The 19,299-nt window shown below is 40.1% G+C and overlaps 1 protein-coding gene across 2 annotated transcripts in view; it reads left to right on the forward strand.

Moving 5' to 3' along the window:
- CPQ (carboxypeptidase Q) overlaps positions 1-19,299 on the forward strand; it is a 465,142-nt gene that overhangs the window by 132,459 nt on the left and 313,384 nt on the right. For both annotated transcript variants that reach the window (XM_060287678.2, XM_060287677.2), the window contains exon 3: positions 6,074-6,281. In XM_060287678.2, coding sequence (XP_060143661.1) covers positions 6,074-6,281 — 208 coding nt within the window. The remainder of the gene's footprint in view (positions 1-6,073; positions 6,282-19,299) is intronic.

Here is a 19,299-nt window from a genome sequence, read left to right on the forward strand (position 1 = left end):
GGCGGACTCTCAACTCTGCACCACCAGGGAAGCCCAGTGTTTCCTTTTTTTAGAAGATTTTCAAGATCCTGTCAGACTAGATCAAATCCCAAGGATTCCAATTTTAGAGCATCATGTATTTCACTTATTAAATTGTAATTATATATTAATATGTTTGCTGGGTACCAGTCCTCCCCATTAGAATGTAATCTTCAGTAGTGAAATCACTATATCATTGACTGTACCATTAGCACTTTGGAATGGCCTGGCGTATCAGAAGGGCTCAAATACATTTCTTGAATGAATAAATTATTGTAGGTGAAAAATCTCTTTTAAAATGGAAATACACTTCTCCCACCTTAACGTCAGTTATTTAAGTTGAGTCTAGTTTGATTCAACTATTTGCCGAATCAAATAGATATTTGGCTGAGAATAGAAAGATGGGTTATTTGTAAAACAGGTAGGGATAGGGGAGAGGAAGCAGGGAATATGTGACTTTGGGTATCTTGAAGGCAACACAAGATCTCTGAATATTTGAAAAATTAATGATACTTAATGATTTGTGAGCCCTCAAAACATTTTTGCCTTTCCTTTCCACTTTCTAAATCCAGGGATTTGTGGAATAGGACAGGATGTTGGGCTCCTTGGAAGTTTATTGGCTGCCTGAGGAGAGAGTCCGAGAAAACATACAAGTACATGCTGACTTAAGTTCATTAGGAGGGATGCTATGTGGGATGAGTTGAGAAGAGCATGGATTTGGAGTCCATCTGACCTAGATTCATATTCAAGCGCTGCCACTCTCTAGTTTGATAAGATATTTGAACTTTCCTGTACCTTCCTGAAACTTCATATTTTCTCACCTGTTAAATGTGGTTACTGCCCTTGTGCTTAAATCTCTCCTGCTTAAACTGTATGGTGATGGATTTGAATTGTAATTGTAATGGGGTTGACATTGACAGTTGAGTTTATGTCCTTCCAGCCAATGAACTTTAATAAATGGCATCCAGGAAGATTTCCTGTGTAATTCATATGGTTCTGATGTTTCCATCGTGTCTCTAGAAACTTCTTTTGGAGGCAAATTGCTGTGTCAAACTGAATCATGAAACTGAGCCAGGTTTCTTATTATTGAGGGCAGAAATTCTGTTTGGTTACAGTATTTTTCCCCCCAAGTTTTACTTCTCTAAGAAGAGCATAGGACAGTTAACACTTCAAAACATAGCTTAAACAAAGCCCATTTTGGAATGCCAAGCTGTCACAGAGTTATTTTATCTCTCTGATATAACACTACAATAACATTATTTTGTACTTGATACAAACACAAGAACACCAGTTTCTATCATTTTTGCCCTTGGTTTTTGAAGGTGGAATTTAGAGGGAAAATGCATTTAGATATGAAATATTGAAATCTATCAAAAGTATATAGAATTATTTAACATACAACAGGGCTGCTTGTTTCCTTAGAAGTGACATCAGGTAGGTTAGCGAACTGAGCTGCCAAGACTGTATTTTAATGATCTCTAGGGTTTATCTCCTATTTAAAATGCTTTGTCATTTAGTCTGCGTGTGTTAAATCCCTGACTCTTGCTAAATTCTTCTTCAGATTTGTTTGTTTCCTACTGTTTGGTGTTAATCATTTGATCACTTTGGTGTGTGATAGGAGGAAGACAGTAGTTATGTAATTTTCACTGAACAGTCTTCCCTAAGTTATTAAATATATTTATTCTAGATCTTATCTGTCATCAGCTGCAGATTGTGAATGCCCTGATAGAAACTTTGAATTCAGGGCTCCTGCATTACTCAGCTCTTCCTCAGTAATGCAGGGATAACAGACAACCCCCAATCTCTATGGCTTGCAACCACTAAGATTTATGTCGTGTGTGTGTGTGTGTGTGTGTGTGTATATACACACACACACACATATATACATATATGACATATATATGTGTGTGTGTATATATATATATATATATAAAGTCAGTAGTGCCTTTGTTTCTGCCTCAGTTATCTCTTTCACTCCAGGATCCAGGCTGAAGGAGAAACCCCCACCTGGAACATGCCATCCTTGTGGCTGAAACATAAAGGGCTCTTAGCGACAGTCAAAACTTGCAATGGCTCTTAAAGTTCCTGCTCAGCTGTGACCACACACACTGGTCATTCACATTCCATTGGCCAGAGTGAGTCTCATGGGCAAGCCCAGTGTCACTGTGTTCCAAGAGAGACCCTGCAGTTCACAAGGCAGCTGATGGGCATGTGTCCTTCTTTTATAGAGAAGGGTAGAGAAAATAGTAGAATATAACATAGATGTAAGTTTAGGTAGGGCCAATGGCATCTTTTTCTATAGTGGCCTGTTCTGATGCTACTCAGAAAAGTCCCTTCCCTGCTCCTCTCACCTTCTGCAAATCCCTCAGGGCCAGCAGAGATGCTTTTGCCTACTTGCCTACATAATGGCTGAACCTGCAGTGATTGTGAGTTCTACATAACAGCCACTATATGCATATGGCTATTTAAATTTAAATATAAATTAATTAAAATAAATGACATTAAAAGTTCAGTCTCTGAGTCCCATTAGTCACATTTCAGGTGTTCAGTAGCCACATGTGTCTAATGGCTACTGTGTTAGCCCAGATGCAGAACATTTCCGACATTGCAAAGAAGTCTGTAAGTATGTATTTGTTATGTTTCGTGTTCCTGTCTCTGACATTGTTTTTTTGTGGTACTGCTGTCAGCTTCCAAACCTATCTCTTCTTTTTGATTTGTTGTCTCTTATAGTTTATAGGTTTAAGCACTAGATTTAGAATTTTCTATAAAGTAAGAGTAACTAGGCTCTAAGAGCAGAAGAGCTTTCTTATGTGCAAGTATCTGAGTTTTCGTACTTGGAATTTATATTTCTATTCTGACTGCCCCAGGACCTTTTTGGCTTGGTTATTCTGGTGCACCTGTGCTCTGGGTGGTCAGAGAGTCAGACTCTTGAGTTATTGCAGGAGAAGCGCTATCAAGCTTTAAAGGTAAATTGCACTTTTATGGAAACGCTGTAGGCCCAGTCAGTGGTACCTTGTTTGGAGCAGTGCTATCTAAGGGAAGTTTATTGAGTGACTTCCTACACATATACCAAGCACTATGCTAGGCCCAGGAGATACAAACAAAAGTGAACATGGCCCCAAACCCTGAGGAGTTCACAGTTTAGGTGGTAGAGAGAGTCATAAATAAACCGTCTCATCGTCTAGTGCCCAGGTATGAACTTTCCTCTGAAAGTCCAGAGGAGAGTGGTGCATGAACCAGCCTTCCTGGAGGTGGAGGGAGGGGGATGAGACAAGAGGCCAGAGGCCTTGGGAATGCTCCCTAAAGTAGTGATTCTTTTTTTTTTTTCTGTCTATTTCTTTTATTTTTACTTTTTAATTGGAGTATAGTTGATTTACAATGTTATGTTAGTTTCAGGCGTACAGCAAAGTGAATCAGTTATACATCGGCATATATTCATTCTTTTTTAGATTCTTTTCCCCTATAGGTTATTACAGAATATGGAGTAGAGTTGGAGGGAGTGATTCTTAAATGGCATCCTGAGGGATAAATAGGTGTTAGTCACATCACAAAGTTAGGAGAATGGGGTCAACAAGACATGATGTACCATAGCATGAAAAGATGCTGAGAAGTGGACTGGCATGGTGCAAGTGGGAACTTTTTTTTTTTGCGGTACGCGGGCCTCTCACTGTTATGACATCTCCCGTTGCAGAGCACAGGCTCCGGACGCGCAGGCTCAGCGGCCATGGCTCACGGGCCCAGCCGCTCCGCGGCATGTGGGATCCTCCCGGACTGGGGCACGAACCCACGTCCCCTGCATCGGCAGGCGGACTCTCAACCACTGCGCCACCAGGGAAGCCCAAGTGGGAACTTTTAAGTTTAGTATTGATAGGATTTAAAATAAAAGGGAACCTGTGTCTATAGAGATAGATAGGCTTTGACTGGTATGTTGAAGTGATGGGTAATCAGCAGAGGGGGCAGGGGGCAGGGGGATGGTGCCATCGGCTCATCTGACTTCTCAGCAGTTCAAGTTGTTCACCCTGGCAGCGTTGTGGCAGTTAAATTTGAGGGAGTTGGGCTGGAGGCTGGGACACTGGTGGTGGTGGGTAGAGGAGGAGGAATTCATAGCAGTCCAACAGAGAGATAACCAGGGCCTGATGTGAGCAGGTGTAACTGTGGTAGAGTAGAGGACCTGCTTTCAATCAACACTTAAGGGGTAAGATTATCAGTATTTGAGGACTGATGAGATCTGGAGGATGAAGGAGACAGAGGCATCAGAGATGACGCTAAGCTTTCAGGAAAACATTAATTTGAACACTTCTTCCAAGTTCACGGTGATAGGTTTTGACCTATAGCTGCTACTAGTGTTTTGCATTGGCACCTGGTGTCTAGGTTAGGTTTTGGCTCCTTAGGACTCCATCATTCACATTTGTTAAAAGAACTTGAACCACACACTATAGTGAAGCTCTACCCTTGTATGACTTTAATTGTGCAGTGGCCTATGAAAATTTATAGAAATTTGGCTTCACTTCTAGTGGCTCCAATCCAGATGCCAAAATTACCCTGTTGCTGGGACACCCCTTGGGTGGACCATTGAATCTGTTATTCATTAGGAACAGCTGAAAACCATCAACAAAATTCCTGTGCTATGCCAACAATAACACCAGTCAAATTTCAAGGTAACTCCAGGTTTCAGAAAGTTATGAATCTCAAAGTCTGTCTCGCTGAACCCTTATTTGTATTTTTACACATATTTATCATGTGAAAAAGCTAGTGGCGTCCTTACTTTTCATAATTGTACATCGCTTTCTTTAGATTATAAATTAAATTCTGAGTTTCGAATGTTGGTGGAGACATGCTTATGGATCTGTAGTCAATCACATTAAAGTGAAAGTACAAATTCAGCCCGGATGGTGGAAGTTGGAGAGGAGCCAGCCCAAAGAATCCATTGTGATGGGGTCCATATTGAAAGCAAGAATTCTCTCATATCTGCAGTGCATTTTAAAAGGATTCTCCAAGTAACAGTTACTATTTTAATGACATGTGTTAAGCTTCCAGAAGAACCCAGTTCTCTAGTTTGCAAAATTAAAGAAGTATGCCAAATCTATGTTGATACTTGGGTTTTACTGACATATTTCACGACTGCCTGGCTAAAGCCATACAACAGTAGGTGCCTGACACTTGATTTTAGATCGTTATGTTTAGCTACTGCGTCTGGCCTTTGCTGCTAAATATTTTTTTTCTTGTCACACTAACTACTCCATCAAATTGAATCTTCAGTGGTCTAGCAGGTTTTGAATGACTTCGTGCAAGCTGTGAAATCCTGTTCCCTCATCAGGAAGAGCTGGGCAAGTCTTGTGGTATGAGGAAATATGCCACATCTTTCTAAGTGAGACAGCAGGATTATAGGACAATTAGACAACATCTTCAGAATTTTTATCTGAAGAAGAGTGATAGGTTTGGCGATGAACATGTACTATAAAGCGAGAGGCATGGGAAGTTTCCACATTCTTTAAAAGGGTTTGGTACAAGGAAGAAAAGAAAACAAGCTGACTTTTTGTGGCTCTTGAGACGGGTTACATTAACCATTTGTTAAAAGTTGGATTTATGAAGATCGTTGGCTTCGAAGAACATTCTTTATAAACTGCCACCCTTTGTATGATGTCAGTGAAGGTTGTTTAGCAACATATCAAAATAGTTTTATGAAAAGATAAATATGTTTCTTTAAACCCAAGGGGAGCTTTCTAAAATGCATTTTTAAAAATAAATAATTGCTGTCATTCTGTGGGAAAGAGGCAAAAAAAGACATCTTTTCAAGCAATTTGTGATTTAATAGCAGCTGGTCAAGTGAGTTGAAAAACCTTAAGAGTCGTATATTTTTTGAATGCCTTTTCTCTTTCTTGGGAAACTGGCTAACCCCCAGAATCTTTCTCCCATAGCAAATGGCTCTGAAACTTTGATCTTTGCAAACCAGTTTGCCAGATGTAGTGGATAGAACATGTGTGACCTTTTGTGTGCCAATTCACCCTGGCTGATCGGAAACCATATGTTAACCTTGTATGACTTTTATTTGTAGGCATTACAGCAGAAGTTCTGGTGGTGACCTCTTTCGACGAACTGCGGAGAAGGGCCCCAGAAGCAAGAGGGAAGATTGTCGTTTACAATCAACCTTACACCAGCTACTCGAGGGCAGTGCAGTACCGCGTCCAGGGGGCGGTGGAAGCTGCCAGAGTGGGGGCTTTGGCATCCCTCATACGGTCGGTGGCTTCCTTCTCCATCTACAGGTTGGTCATTATGTTCATTTGAAATGCTTTCAAAAACCAGGGATTTCCATCAAAGAGAAGCCCTTTTGAAATAAAAACAAACGCAGTCAAAAGAAAATACTGATTGTTCATGGAACTTTTCCCCCATTCTACATTTGTTCATTTGTTTGTAATATCTTTTTTTGGCCTTTTCAGGATTCCAAGCATCATTTGTGCATTCCTTTACAAAGCTTTCCACATCCATGATGATCCCATAACATTCTATATATAACCAGTGTATTTTATATATTTTCATTGGAGGGAGAACTGAATTCATGTCTGCATTTCATCAAAGATTCCTAAAGACTTCAGAGGCAGCCAGGCTTTTTTCCATTGTTGCTAGAGAAGTGAAATACAAATAAAGCAGGTTACATGATAGGGGCCATCTATGGTGTAGTGGAAAGAGTTGAGGCAGCAGAGGACCTTGGATGTACACCTGCTTCTGCTTCTGAAGAACCGTGAGGCCTTGGGAATGTTCTTTTTTTTTTAATTGAAGTATAGTTGATTTACAATATTATATTAGTTTCAGGTGTACAGCAAAATGATTCAGTATTTTTGCAGATTACACTCCATTATAAATTATTTCAAGATAATGGCTGTAATGCCCTGTGCTATACAATATATTCTTGTTCCATATTTATTTTATACATAGTAGTTTGTATCTGTTAATCTCATACCATCTTGGGAATGTTCTTAAAACTCTGCACCTCAGCATTCTTCTCTATTAATTGGTGATAATTAACAATAATACATTTACAAAATTATTTTAAGATTGAATGAGGTAAACTTATGAAAGATACTTGATATTTATGAAGGTCTATTTTGAGGGCAGCGTAAGTTTTGTCTTTTTCTTTGTATTTCTGATTGAGGTGATTGCAACATGCTTTATTGATCCTCAGTTGTAGGAGGAAATTCGGCATTGCAGTGGATAAAAAGTCCAAAAATTGACCTGCAGACATTGGGCCTAGTTTAATAGCTACATATCGTAGTGTCACATATCAAGGATAAAATATTTGAGAAACATGGATAAAAGAAGCACCGTTTTAGTGTTGTGGCCTGGTCTCTCTAAGATAAAAAAAAATGTAAAAATAATTGCAAATAGGGTTTATTTGAGTCTCAAGACTAGATCTTTAATATCTTTGTAAAGGAAGCCTTCTTTATTCTGCACAATTGCTCTTTGGCGCTGGAGTCACAGCTGCTTGACCTTAAATAATTAGCACCCTACGCCCTTAAAAATAACTGAGGACACATCAGCAACTAGGAAACCCAGTCAGAGGAGTTGTCCAAAAGGGCAGAGAAAAGGAAAGGGACATTTTTCTTTTATGGGGATAAGGTATCATCCCAGGGGAGGAAGATGGGGCATGCTAAAACCACTTGTTAGAAGTTTTATGAGAGAAAACCTAGTTACACTGATGTCACAGTGCTAAAAGTAATGCTCTTTGTAGAGTCTTTAAAGTTTTGGTGACTAGTGAAATAATGATTGGACCATATTCTTTCGGATGGTTACTTTTCCCAGGAGGGAAGTCCTGAAATGGCTAGCTTACTTCCCAGAATACCTCAGTCACCCCTTAGAATAACACAGCACCCTGTGGCCATTCACCATGATTTCACTGGTCCTGAGATCGAAATTATGGAGCTTCTCTGTTGCTTTGTGAAACTGGGTGAATGCCAGAAATATTCATTTAACAACTACTACTCATAAGACTAATAAACTCCCAGATGACTTAATGCACAGCAATCTGCCAGGGTTCATTGACATTGTTTTCCTGGTATAATGAAGACATCTGGAAGCCCAGGCTGTAACCTAGGAGCACCAGAAGAATTTCGTCCAGCAAAGGACTTAGAAATCTGTCGTTAGCCTTTAAGGTTTAGGGTTGCCAACATGTAGTGTGCATTCAAGACATTTTTCTTAATATTTACAGATCCAGACTGATGATAAGTTTTTCATTGATTTGATAGCCAGACATATTTCAGTGGACTCTTAACTTTTATAACTCCATATTTTCAACATTTATGAATACAAAATAACATTGCTCTTTACATAGTACTTTAGAATCTTTCACATACGTCATCTTATTTGTTCTGACAACAATCCAGTGGACCAAGGAGAAGGGGCATTATTATCCCCATTTTAAGATAAAGAAAGAGTTCAGAGAATTCAGCATGTTAACGTGTTTAAGTCTCGCATCTTGAAAAATGAAAACCAAAACGAAACAAACCGTCTCTTCGTCCACTTCAGGCTAATTTGTTTTTTAGAGCCAGTTTTCCTTGAAGAGTGTTCTATATTCCTATCTGTAATTTTTCATCCCTCATTCACTCTCCAGATCCCTTTAACCTGGCTCTTCCAAATACTGAGATGGAAGTTGTTAAGGTCACAAGTAGCTGCCTAGTTGAACATAATGGACATTTTTCAGGCCATCATCTTATTTCACCACTCGGAAGTATTCCTTATTATTGATTGCTTTTTCAATCTCTTCTCCTTGGCTTCTATGACTTCTTTCTCATAATGTCTCTTTCTCTAGCTCCTGCTCTTTCCCTCTTTCCTCCTTTCCCTTTTCTTCCCTGTTTCTCTGGCTTCTCACTGTTAATATTCTACCTGAGCAATCCCATCATGCTTATGACTTCAGCCCTAAGCATGGTGACCCCTTCCAAACCCACCTCTTCTGTCCACTGCCTGAGTTCTAGGTCCATACATCTAACTACCTGCTGATTTATCTTTTGGGTGTTCCATAGCTATCTCAGATTCTTTTCTTTTCCTTTCTTTTCTCTTCTCTTCCTTTTTTTTTCAAAATTGAACTCATTCTTTCACCTCTTTCTCCTGCATTTTCCATCTCAGTGAAGAGGATGCCATCTGTTCTGCCTTATAAATTAGACGGTCCTTGATTACTTTTTTTCTCTTCCCTTATCCATCATTTCTAGGAGCTACGACATCTCCTAGCTTCTGCTCTTTATCAGTCATTTCAGCCAATGCATATTGAGCACCTCCACCTCCCAACATCACTCCACACTCTACTAGTCAGGAATCACTAAGGCTGCCCCAGTGCACCCCATTTCCTCCAAGTTTCACGACTTTGCAAATGCTTTCTCCTCTGCAACCTTCTATTCCCTTCTTCACTATCTCACACTGTCCTTCAAGATTCATCTTAAGTGTTTCTTCTTCTGGGGAGCCCTGCCTGATATCCAACTCCAGCCCAGGCGAGCTGCCTCTTTTGGGTATCCCATGTCATCCTGTGCTACTCAGTATCATAGTATCTTGGAGGTAGTTTGGGTTCATGCTTTGGTAGGGTAGACTGACTGTTGTAGCAAACAACTTAGGCACCTAACACAATAGGAATCTCTTTCTTGCTCACATAGTAGTTCCAGGAGGGTGTTCAGCAGGTGGACTTTTGCTCCTTTCCATCTGTGGCTCCATCACCTCTAAGAAATCAGAGTCCTCTGCAGGGTGCCCTGCATCCAGCTGGCAAATAAGGAACTGGAGAGAGAAAGTCGATAATCAAGGGGGAGGTTTTCTGTGGCCAGACCTGGGTACGGCATACCTCACTGCTTACATTCCACCAGGCACAATGCAGTTACGTGGAGGCTAGGAAATCTGGTCTATCTTTCACCTCGCGGTGAAAGGAAAACGAGTTTGGGGAACAACTGTGCAGTCTGCTCCAATCGCCTGACTCAGCACTAGACTGTAAGTTCCAGGAAAACATGGATTACACATTTTACCTCTGTGTCCCCATCATCTTGTATGATATTTGGTACATGGTGGTTACTCTGGAAATGACTGTTGGAGGAATCCACTTGTCTGAGGTCATGTGATCAGTCGTGGTTGGGTTCTTACAGCAAAGCAGGTGACCCGGTTCCTAGTGCTCTCTGACCAGACCGTGTAGCCTCTGTATAGTGAATTGAAATCAGCTTGAACTCTTGGGGCACTTTGCTCTGTATTTGGAGGAAAACATCCAGATGCCAATACGCCAGATTATACCATTTTTTCTGCCACACTGTTCACACACAGTGATCTTTTGCGTCACCCTTAGCTCTATGGCAATGGGTTATGCTGGATCCTGTTTAGGAAAAGCGTTAGAAGTCAGCAACACAGGAGAACAGAATAGAAATTTGTCGCTGCTTGATTTCAAAATTAGAGACTCTCCTAAAGGACAGGAAATGCGTTTTACCAATGTGACTTGACACCTGTCAATGCACATATCAATATCAGCCGTTGTAGAAGTACAGCAGTCACATGCTTACATGACATGTCCTCAAAAGGCAGTCCATTACTTGTTGCCAGCATTATCTCCGGATTCTTTGTCGTTATTTCTCTATATTCCCATTATTAGTGTTTTTGGGGCTCAAATTTACTTCAAAGAGAAGATTTTTCCTTCATTGATGCTTTTATAATGACTTTGCTCTTGTTCAATATTAAGTGTCAAGTGGGGACTATCTAACGGGGACTCCCATTAGATCTTTTTTAGTTTTTCTGTTTGTAATATACATTTTGCCTTTGTCACAGGAGGATATTTTAAGGATAAATGTAATTGTAAGAGATTTGATTTCTGCAGAGGAAAGCTGCTCTGTGGAACCACTTGCCTTACATTATTTCTCAAATTAATCATATTTTTTAGTAAGTATTTATTGAGAACTTACCATTTGCTCAGAAGTTGCCAGGTACTAGGGTTGCTAAGATGAATTAGACATGTTTTTGGTTCCTCAGAAATATTCTGTCTGGCTAAAAGAGAGGAGGGTAAGCTTAAAATGTACATGATTAGTGTAACATATTTTATATTTAGTGCTAAATGCATGATTGAGGAAAGGGACAAAGAAAGGAACATTTTTAAAAAAGTTTTATTTATTTACTTTAATTATCTTATTTATTTATTTTTGGCCGTGTTGGGTCTTCGTTGCTGCATGTGGGCCATCTCTGGTTGTGGTGAGTGGGCACTGCTCTTCATTGTGGTGTGCGGGCTTCTCATTGCAGTGTCTTCTCTTGTTGTGGAGCACGGGCTCTAGGCGCGCGGGCTTCAGTAGTTGTGGCTCGTGGGCTCTAGAGCACAGGCTCAGTAGTTGTGGCGCACAGGCTTGGTTGCTCTGCTGCATGTGGGATCTTCCTGGACCAGGGCTCGAACCCGTGTCCTCTGCATTGGCAGGAAGATTCTTAACTACTGCACCACCAGGGAAATTCCAAGAAAGGAAATTGACATTTATTAAACACCTACTTTGTTTATGCTTCTCCAAAGGCTTAAATAGTTTGTTTCAATTAATTCTTTATGCAACCCAATAGAAATAGATATTGTTATTGCTCTTTTACTGAGGGAGAAACAGGTTCAGAATGGTTAAATGGCTAGTCAAGTTGCACAGCTAATGAAAGAACCAGGATTCATACCCAGAGAGCCTTTGGCTCTAAATGCCATGCACTTTAGATTTAGCTGGAGAGCTAATGCTACAGGAGTCTAGAAGAGGTAGCAGAAGTCTGATGGGGGCTGGCTACATTGAGAATGTAGGTTTTGGGTGTACTCGATGAAGAGGTTGAACTTGAACAAGAGGCAGGAGGTGGAAAGGCGTTCTATACCTGATCAAGAGAAGAAAATGGGAGTGCATCACGCACTGGGTAATATACAAGTAGACCGGTTTGACTGGAGCAAGGTTTCATAGGAGATCAGAGAAATGAAATTTTGAGGTGAGAGGAAGAGACCAGATTTATGAAGAATCCAAAGTACCAGATTGGGGAGTTTTAAGTTTAATTAAGTTTAATGTGGAGGAAATGAGGAATCATTGATTGTGTTAGAATTGGAGGGGGATGTTTTAGTGCATTGTTTCTCTAAGTATGGTCCCTGGAACATCATCGACCTCACCTGGGAGCTTATTGATTTGCAAATTGTCAGGCCCCACTTGAGACCCATTAAATTAAAACATGCTTGGGGGTGGGGTTTGTGGTTTAAACAGCCCTCCAGGTGATTCTGATGTATGTGAAAGTTTGGGAACTGTTTCAGAAAGATCAGTGTGCTGACTGTAGATGACGTGCTTTTGAGAAGGTAAGCCAGGACACTGATCTAATAATGCAGATGTGAAGTAATGAGGACATAGATGATAGCAATGGGAACGGAGAGAAAGAGACAGCAAGAGGGTGTTGGGCTGCACCCAGCAGGCCTTGCAATTGCCCAGCTGCAAGACTGAAGAAAAAGCCCAGAGACAGCAACAGAGACCACCACAGTTTATTGGATAGGAAGTCTTACAAGTCTGAAGCAACGTGCTGGAGTGACACCACACTGTGTACGGCAGACAGCAGGCAGGACAGGGCAGCAGTTTTTGCTACTTGGGGGAAGAGGAGGCTACCAGTTACAGGGGGACCTGATGTCAGGTTGGCTCATCAGTTACCAGAGAAACCAGAAGCTGGGGCAGGAGGCAAGCACTTAGGCAGTTGCTGATTGAGCCTTACGATTAGGAGAATTGGATAGTCATGTGAGTAGGTGTCGGTGAAGCAGGGACTCCTCGAGCAGGGCATGTACAGAGAGCAAGAGAACAGCTTGCAAAAGTTATCAAAACTTGGGGACTGGCTGCATTTGAAGGGAGGAAGGAGGAGTCCAAGTTTACAGTAAGGCAAGGACTGAACACCAAAGGCTGAATCTGCATTCAGTCCAGACCGATATTTAAAAATCATGAGTTTTATGTAAAAATAGTGGTTTGTGGTTTTTAGAGAAAGAACTATAGCTGGGGGTGACGTCTTGTATTTTCTGTAAGGAGAACTTCAGCCTAGTGGATCGGCCACCAAGTCCTTTCTGCTGATGGTATGTGCCTTCTGCCGCAGTTTCCAGGTTTCCCTGTACCCAGCTTGGGGACTAGAGAATGATGAGAGACAGAGGGGTCAAGAGAGGGAACCCATATGGAGGCAACATGACCAGTTTGGTTTTTAGACATTTGGAGTTTGAGGTGGCTGTGCGATAGTCCCATTAATCTGGCTTTTATATTTTGTAAGGAAAACAGTTGAGCATTTTCATTTCTCTATTATCTACTTTTTGGATCACCCAAGGCAATTTAAAATTCTAGGCTGGCTTCCTTGCAGTGCGGTACACCTTGGGACTTCTGCCTCCCGCTTTCTCAACCTGCGAGCTCAAGAATGCAAAGTAATTTTTATATTAGACCAAACAAAATATAATTCAGAAAGTAACTCTACTGAGGCCAAATTGCCTGTTGTACTCCCATTGCCAAATATACATTTTTTTCCTACTTATTTTCTCCATTGCCCCAGATAATTGAACTCAGACTGTAAGTTGTAATCAGCTAAGGATGCAAAAGGCTCTCCTTTCACTTTACTGTGAAAATTGCATCACCATACTGGGTAAGAATGCATTGAGGTGGGAATGAGCTGCGGATAGAACTTGTCTTTGTAACTACTACTAGTTTATGTCTTATGCCACTTGACCTTTGTGTACTGTATTGATAGAGTGAAGAGGAGGGATAGAGAAGCGATCCAGTTTGAAGATAAGATCTGATTAAACATTCAGCTGGAGAGAAAGATGAGTGAATCCAGGTGATGTTTGTGGAGGATGTTAGACCATCTGGTGAGAGAGCTGTGAGAAAGTATATAATGATACTTAATTAATTAATAATACTTAATGATACTTAATTAATACTTAATTAATACTTATTAATACTTATTAATACTTAATCATTAATACTTAATACTTATTAATACTTAATCATTAATAATACTTAATGATTAATTAATGATACTTAATTAATACAGAGTCGATAAGTGGCATAATTGAAGCAATGGTTGGGCCACATCGTAGAGTTAAATAGCTTCAAAGAGGGTTCTGATTAAAACCATTACAATTTATAACACATTCTTCATCTTAAAAAAGCATCTTGGTGAGATTTTAGCATGAACATTTTTGTAATCAGAGGACCAGTTTAAAACATTCAGAGCAGAGGTGAAATGTCTTAAGAGGTCTATTTTAGATGATTTTAAAAAGCCAGTTTATTCTCAGAGAGTAACAAAACTTGTCACCCTCCCCTTGTTTTTTAATGGGAGAAAAATGAACGCTGCTACTTTACACTTATGTCTGGGATCTTTGATGTCCTGGTGGTTTGGTTCTTCGGTGTGACCTTAGCATAATTAGCTATCAAGCTTGATTTAAGTTGTTTTGAAATGTTTTTGCAATTTGGGGGGCATACGTGCCTGCTGGTGATTACAAAATAAAGAAAATATCACCGTGACTCAAAATGGTACAACTGGGCTAGCCTTGATTAGTAGGTTCTTTTCTTTCCTTATTTTGTTTTTGCTTAATTCACTCTGAGGCTCATAACAGATGCACAGTAATCAAGCAGGATGCCAATTCTCATCATTTATGCAGGTGGAGGGCCACTGTGCTCCCAAGGGGGGAAACCAGAGAAGACCCACATTGAACACTGCATTTTTTTCTTCCCATCATCCTTTTTTTTTCTCTCTCTCTCTGATTTTTTAAAATTTATTAATTTATTTTTGGCTCCATTGTGTCTTCGTTGCTGTGCACGGGATTTCTCTAGTTGGCGGCGAGTGGGGGCTACTCTTCGTTGCAGTGCGTGGGCTTCTCATTGCTGTGGCTTCCCTTGTTGCGGAGCATGGGCTCTAGGCGCGTGGGCTTCAGTAGTTGTGGCTCGCAGGCTAAGTAGTTGTGGCATATAGGCTTCGTTGCTCCGTGGCACGTGGGGTCTTCCCGGACCAGGGCTCAAACCCGTGTCCCCTGCATTGGCAGGCAGATTCTTAACCACTGTGCCACCAGGGAAGCCCTATCTCTCTCTGATTTTTGAAAGGCAGATTCTTTGTTTAGAAGGCCTTTGTTAGAAATTCCAAAATGTCCTTTAATCACTGAATTATTATTGCTTCAGGTAGTGTGACAGGTATACAACTTCGTAAGTGGACACACTCGGGCAGTATACTTCAGAGCCTCAGTTCTAGAGTCACAGTGCCTGGGTCTCTGCTCAGCCTCTTGACAGATATGTGACCTTGGCATATCATGTAAACTCTCCGAACCTCAGTTTCACCTGTAAAAATGGGGTGAGGATTAAATGTGAGAATTAATCGGGCATTTTGTGCAGATTAAATGAGATATTATTATTGCCTGACATAGTAAGTTTTGCATACATGTAAAGTACTCTTATTATACAGCCTTGCTAAGTAATGACTGGATATGCTTATTGAATAAAAGAGGAAGAAAGGGAGGGAAACACGGAGTGAGGGAGGGAGGGAGGGAAGGAGAAAGAAGAACAGAAGGAAGGAAGGAAGACTGGTAGGAAAGGGGGAGGGAAGAGAGAGAAAGAAGAACTTAATTTACTTAATATCAGTATTGTAATTGCTGCTGTCCGGTTGGGAGACAGCCCTTAACATCGTATTGCCATTTTGACCTCCATCTGTTAAGCCTATTCGAACTCTGTTGGGGTTGTGTGTCTACTGTTCTGTTTTTCTTTCTGGATTGGAAGTTCTCCTGGGGACATACTGTGTGTCCTACTCATCTCAGTGTCTCCAGGCTGTGCTCAATGCCTGGCACACAGTATTGCTGGAATGAATGAAGAAAAAGAGTTAGAGGCAACCTGTCAGGTTTAGCTAACATGTAAATTCGAGGTGTCACCATTTCCCATTCATAAAAGTTGGATAATAATATAGATGAGGTGACTAACCTTTTGAATTGCTGCTTATCAAAAATAGAATCTCTGGAATCTGAGAGGAGACTATATAGTTATGTAAATTTTGGAAAAGAATTGCAAACTGCTATTACTTTGGTGCTTTGTAAGGCTGCTATAATTAATGTTCTGTTTGCTTTCCTAGGACGGATTGTCATTTTTCCTTTGCTTATAACCTTGATATAAAAATTTATCCTCGGTTGATATTTTGCATATTCATAATTTTAAAATATTAATAAATGTTCACCTTCTACCTTCCAGCTTTCTGATTTTCGAAAGCACAAGCTTAAGAACCACATCATGTTTTTCCAAATCTGTCGTGGTAGAAAGAAATTAATGCATTTTGAATTCAGGTTTCAGGATTATGACAACGTTGTCTGCTTATGCAGTGCCCTTTGAAAAATGTCTAGTGTAGCGTATGAACCAAAATAATCCCCAGGAGCCTCAAGTCAGCCTTTTACGAGTGCATGTGCTTTTGTTCTCTCTCTCTCATCGAAGCTGAAGACCATTCCAAGGGTCCTCTTGTATCCAACTGTCCCTTTGGCTTTTTTAGCTCCCTGGAGAAAGTACCAATCAGAAGGTACTGCCAGAAAGACTGGAGATTAACAAAGGTAACGATATAGAGAGTGGGATCCGGAATCAGACAGACCTAGATTCAAACGCAGGTTTAGCCAATTAGAGGTTGTTTGAGTCTACATACCTTGTTTAATGTCCGAACCTGTTTGCTCGTCTGTAACATGGGGAGAATACTGTTTACTTCATAGAGTTGTTGAGAGAATTATGTAGGATCAAGCATTCGATGTAGACCCTGAGACATGGGAAGCAATTAGTGAATTATATAACTGGCATCTTATCTTAATCACGGTTGTTACCATCGTTATTATCATCATTGGACAATGACAGGACTAAGCAGGTAGGTGGACATGAACTGAAATATCTTAAAAAGCAGTAGCTCCAGAACTCTCCTCACTGTGTGCTCCAGAGACCTGGGTTCCAGTTATCTCCCGATTTCAGGAACCTACTCTTGTAGACTCCCTCCGTCTTTGGCTTAAAACTCTGTTCTGCTCTTTTTATCCTCTTTGACCTCACTTTGAATGCTCCATACTGTTCTTGCATGTAGTGCCAAAGGTATAGTGACTCAGATCTGTGACCTATGGCCAGCTGACCAACATGCAGACAGTGTTCCATTTAAACACCATCCAATCTATTTTCCACCTCAGGGCCTTTGCACTCACTAACCCTTCTGTCTGGAATGCTATTTCCCCCAGCTTTTTGTATGGCTGACTCCCTTTCAGTCTTCAGATGGCAAGTGAAAATTTCTCCCTGCAGGCCTCTCCTGTTACCTCGCACCTCCTCTGTATGCTCAGAGGCCTAATAACATTTGGTAACTTCTCTCTCTCTCTCTCTACTTGTTCAATATGTGTCTCTCCATGAGAATATAAATTCCATGAAGACTGGACTGTCTTTCTTGTACACCATTATACGCTCAGTACACAGGGGATTGTCAGCCCGTGGCAGGTACTCAAGAGATATTTGTTGAATGAGTTACTATTAAAAAATCATCTAAGATCTGAAGAATAGAGAACCAACTCTAAATGGATATATACTGCCTCATGTCTGTTTTCTGAAGCCTCATTCTAAAGCATCACAGATTTTTCCCTCAACTTTTTTTTGGGTAAAATATCAATCTGTGGTAAAGTTGAAAGAATATTAGATGACTCGTACGCTCTTTGTAAGAAATTGCCTAACTTCTTCCCGAGAGGTGGTACCATTTCACGTTGCCACCTGCCATGCGTGAGAGTTCAGAGTGCTCTGCGTTCTCACTGAAGTTTGGTGTTGTCGGTCCGTTGAATTTTAGCCATTCTCGTGCGTATGTATTGAACCTCAGTGAAGCGTCGATTTGCATTTCTCTGATGACTGATGATGTTGAACGCGCATTCACATGCTGATCGGACATTTCTGAATCTTCCTTTGCGAATAGTCTGCTCAAATCTTTTCCCTATTTTATAATTGGGTTGTTTTGAAATTATTCAGTAGTAGGAGTTGTCTCTATATTCTAGATGCGAGTCCGTTGTCAGAGACATGTTTTGCAAATATTTTCTCTCAGTTGGTGTCTTACCTGTTCTTTTTTGTTTATTGTTTTTAGCTTAATTTTGATGAGGAGAAGGTTTAAACGTTGATGAATTTTAACTTATCAATTTTTTTAGTTGCTTTCTGTGTCCACTCATATACCCTTCATCTACATTCATTATTTAACATTTTGCCACATTTGTTCTCTTTCACTTTCTTAATCAATTTAAAATAAGGTAGGTACAGCCATGAAACATTTAAACCATAATATATGTGCCTGTATTTCATAAGAACAAGGATCTTCTCTAACATAATGCAGTATCATTGTCATACTTAGGAAATTTAACATTGTCATATAAATATTATATAATGTAAATTCCATCCATATTCAGATCCCAGTTATCCCCCACTCTCAATAATTAATGTCCCTGCTTTTTAAAAAAAATCCAGAACCCAATCAAAGATATTACATTGCATTTAGTTTTCATGTATCTTTAGTCTCCTTAAGTCTGGAATTGTTCCCTAGTCTTTTAAATATTTTATTGCATTGACATTTTAGAGGAGTATAGGGCAGCTGTTTTGCACAGTGTCCCTCAGTTTGGAGTTATTTCCTCATTATTAGATTCAAATTAAATATTTTTGGCAAGAATTCTGTATAGATGATGTTGTGTCCCTCCTATTGCATTATGTAAGGAAATGAATAATACCAGTTTTCCTTATGAGTGAGGCTAAATTTGATCACTTGTCTAAGGCAGTATCTCAGGATTTCTTCATTAGAGAGGTACCTTTTCCCCTCTGTAGGGGAAATACGTTGTAATTATGGTGAGATGCTTTGAGACTTTGTGAATCTTATATTCCTTAACAAAATTTCATCCGGTGAAAATTTAGCATGTGTTGACGATCCTTGCCTGAATCAGTCATTACATTGCCAGTTACAAGAGTTTTTCTAATTCAGTTATTCATATTATGTACATTTATTAACTGGCATGTTTTTGTGAGTAAGAGCTTCCACCTTTATTCTCTTATTGTTTCTGAGTATCACTTCCTGGATTTTTAAAAGCATGTATATTAAAATTACTGTCATTCTTTTTGATAAAGCATCAACAATTTCAAAGCACTTAAATGTCAAAGCTAATATTTTTTGATGACCTTGAATGTTTGAAACATTGAAAGGAATTCACTTTTTTTTATCCAAAGGAACCCAAACTATCCCAGGTAAGTCAGCTAATTAGCAGGGTGTAATCAATACCATTTCTTCTGAACTTTCTCATTAACAGTGTGAGAT

This window comes from Globicephala melas, chromosome 17 (genome assembly GCF_963455315.2).
Source record: "Globicephala melas chromosome 17, mGloMel1.2, whole genome shotgun sequence".
In the NCBI taxonomy this organism is placed as follows: Eukaryota; Metazoa; Chordata; class Mammalia; order Artiodactyla; family Delphinidae; genus Globicephala; species Globicephala melas.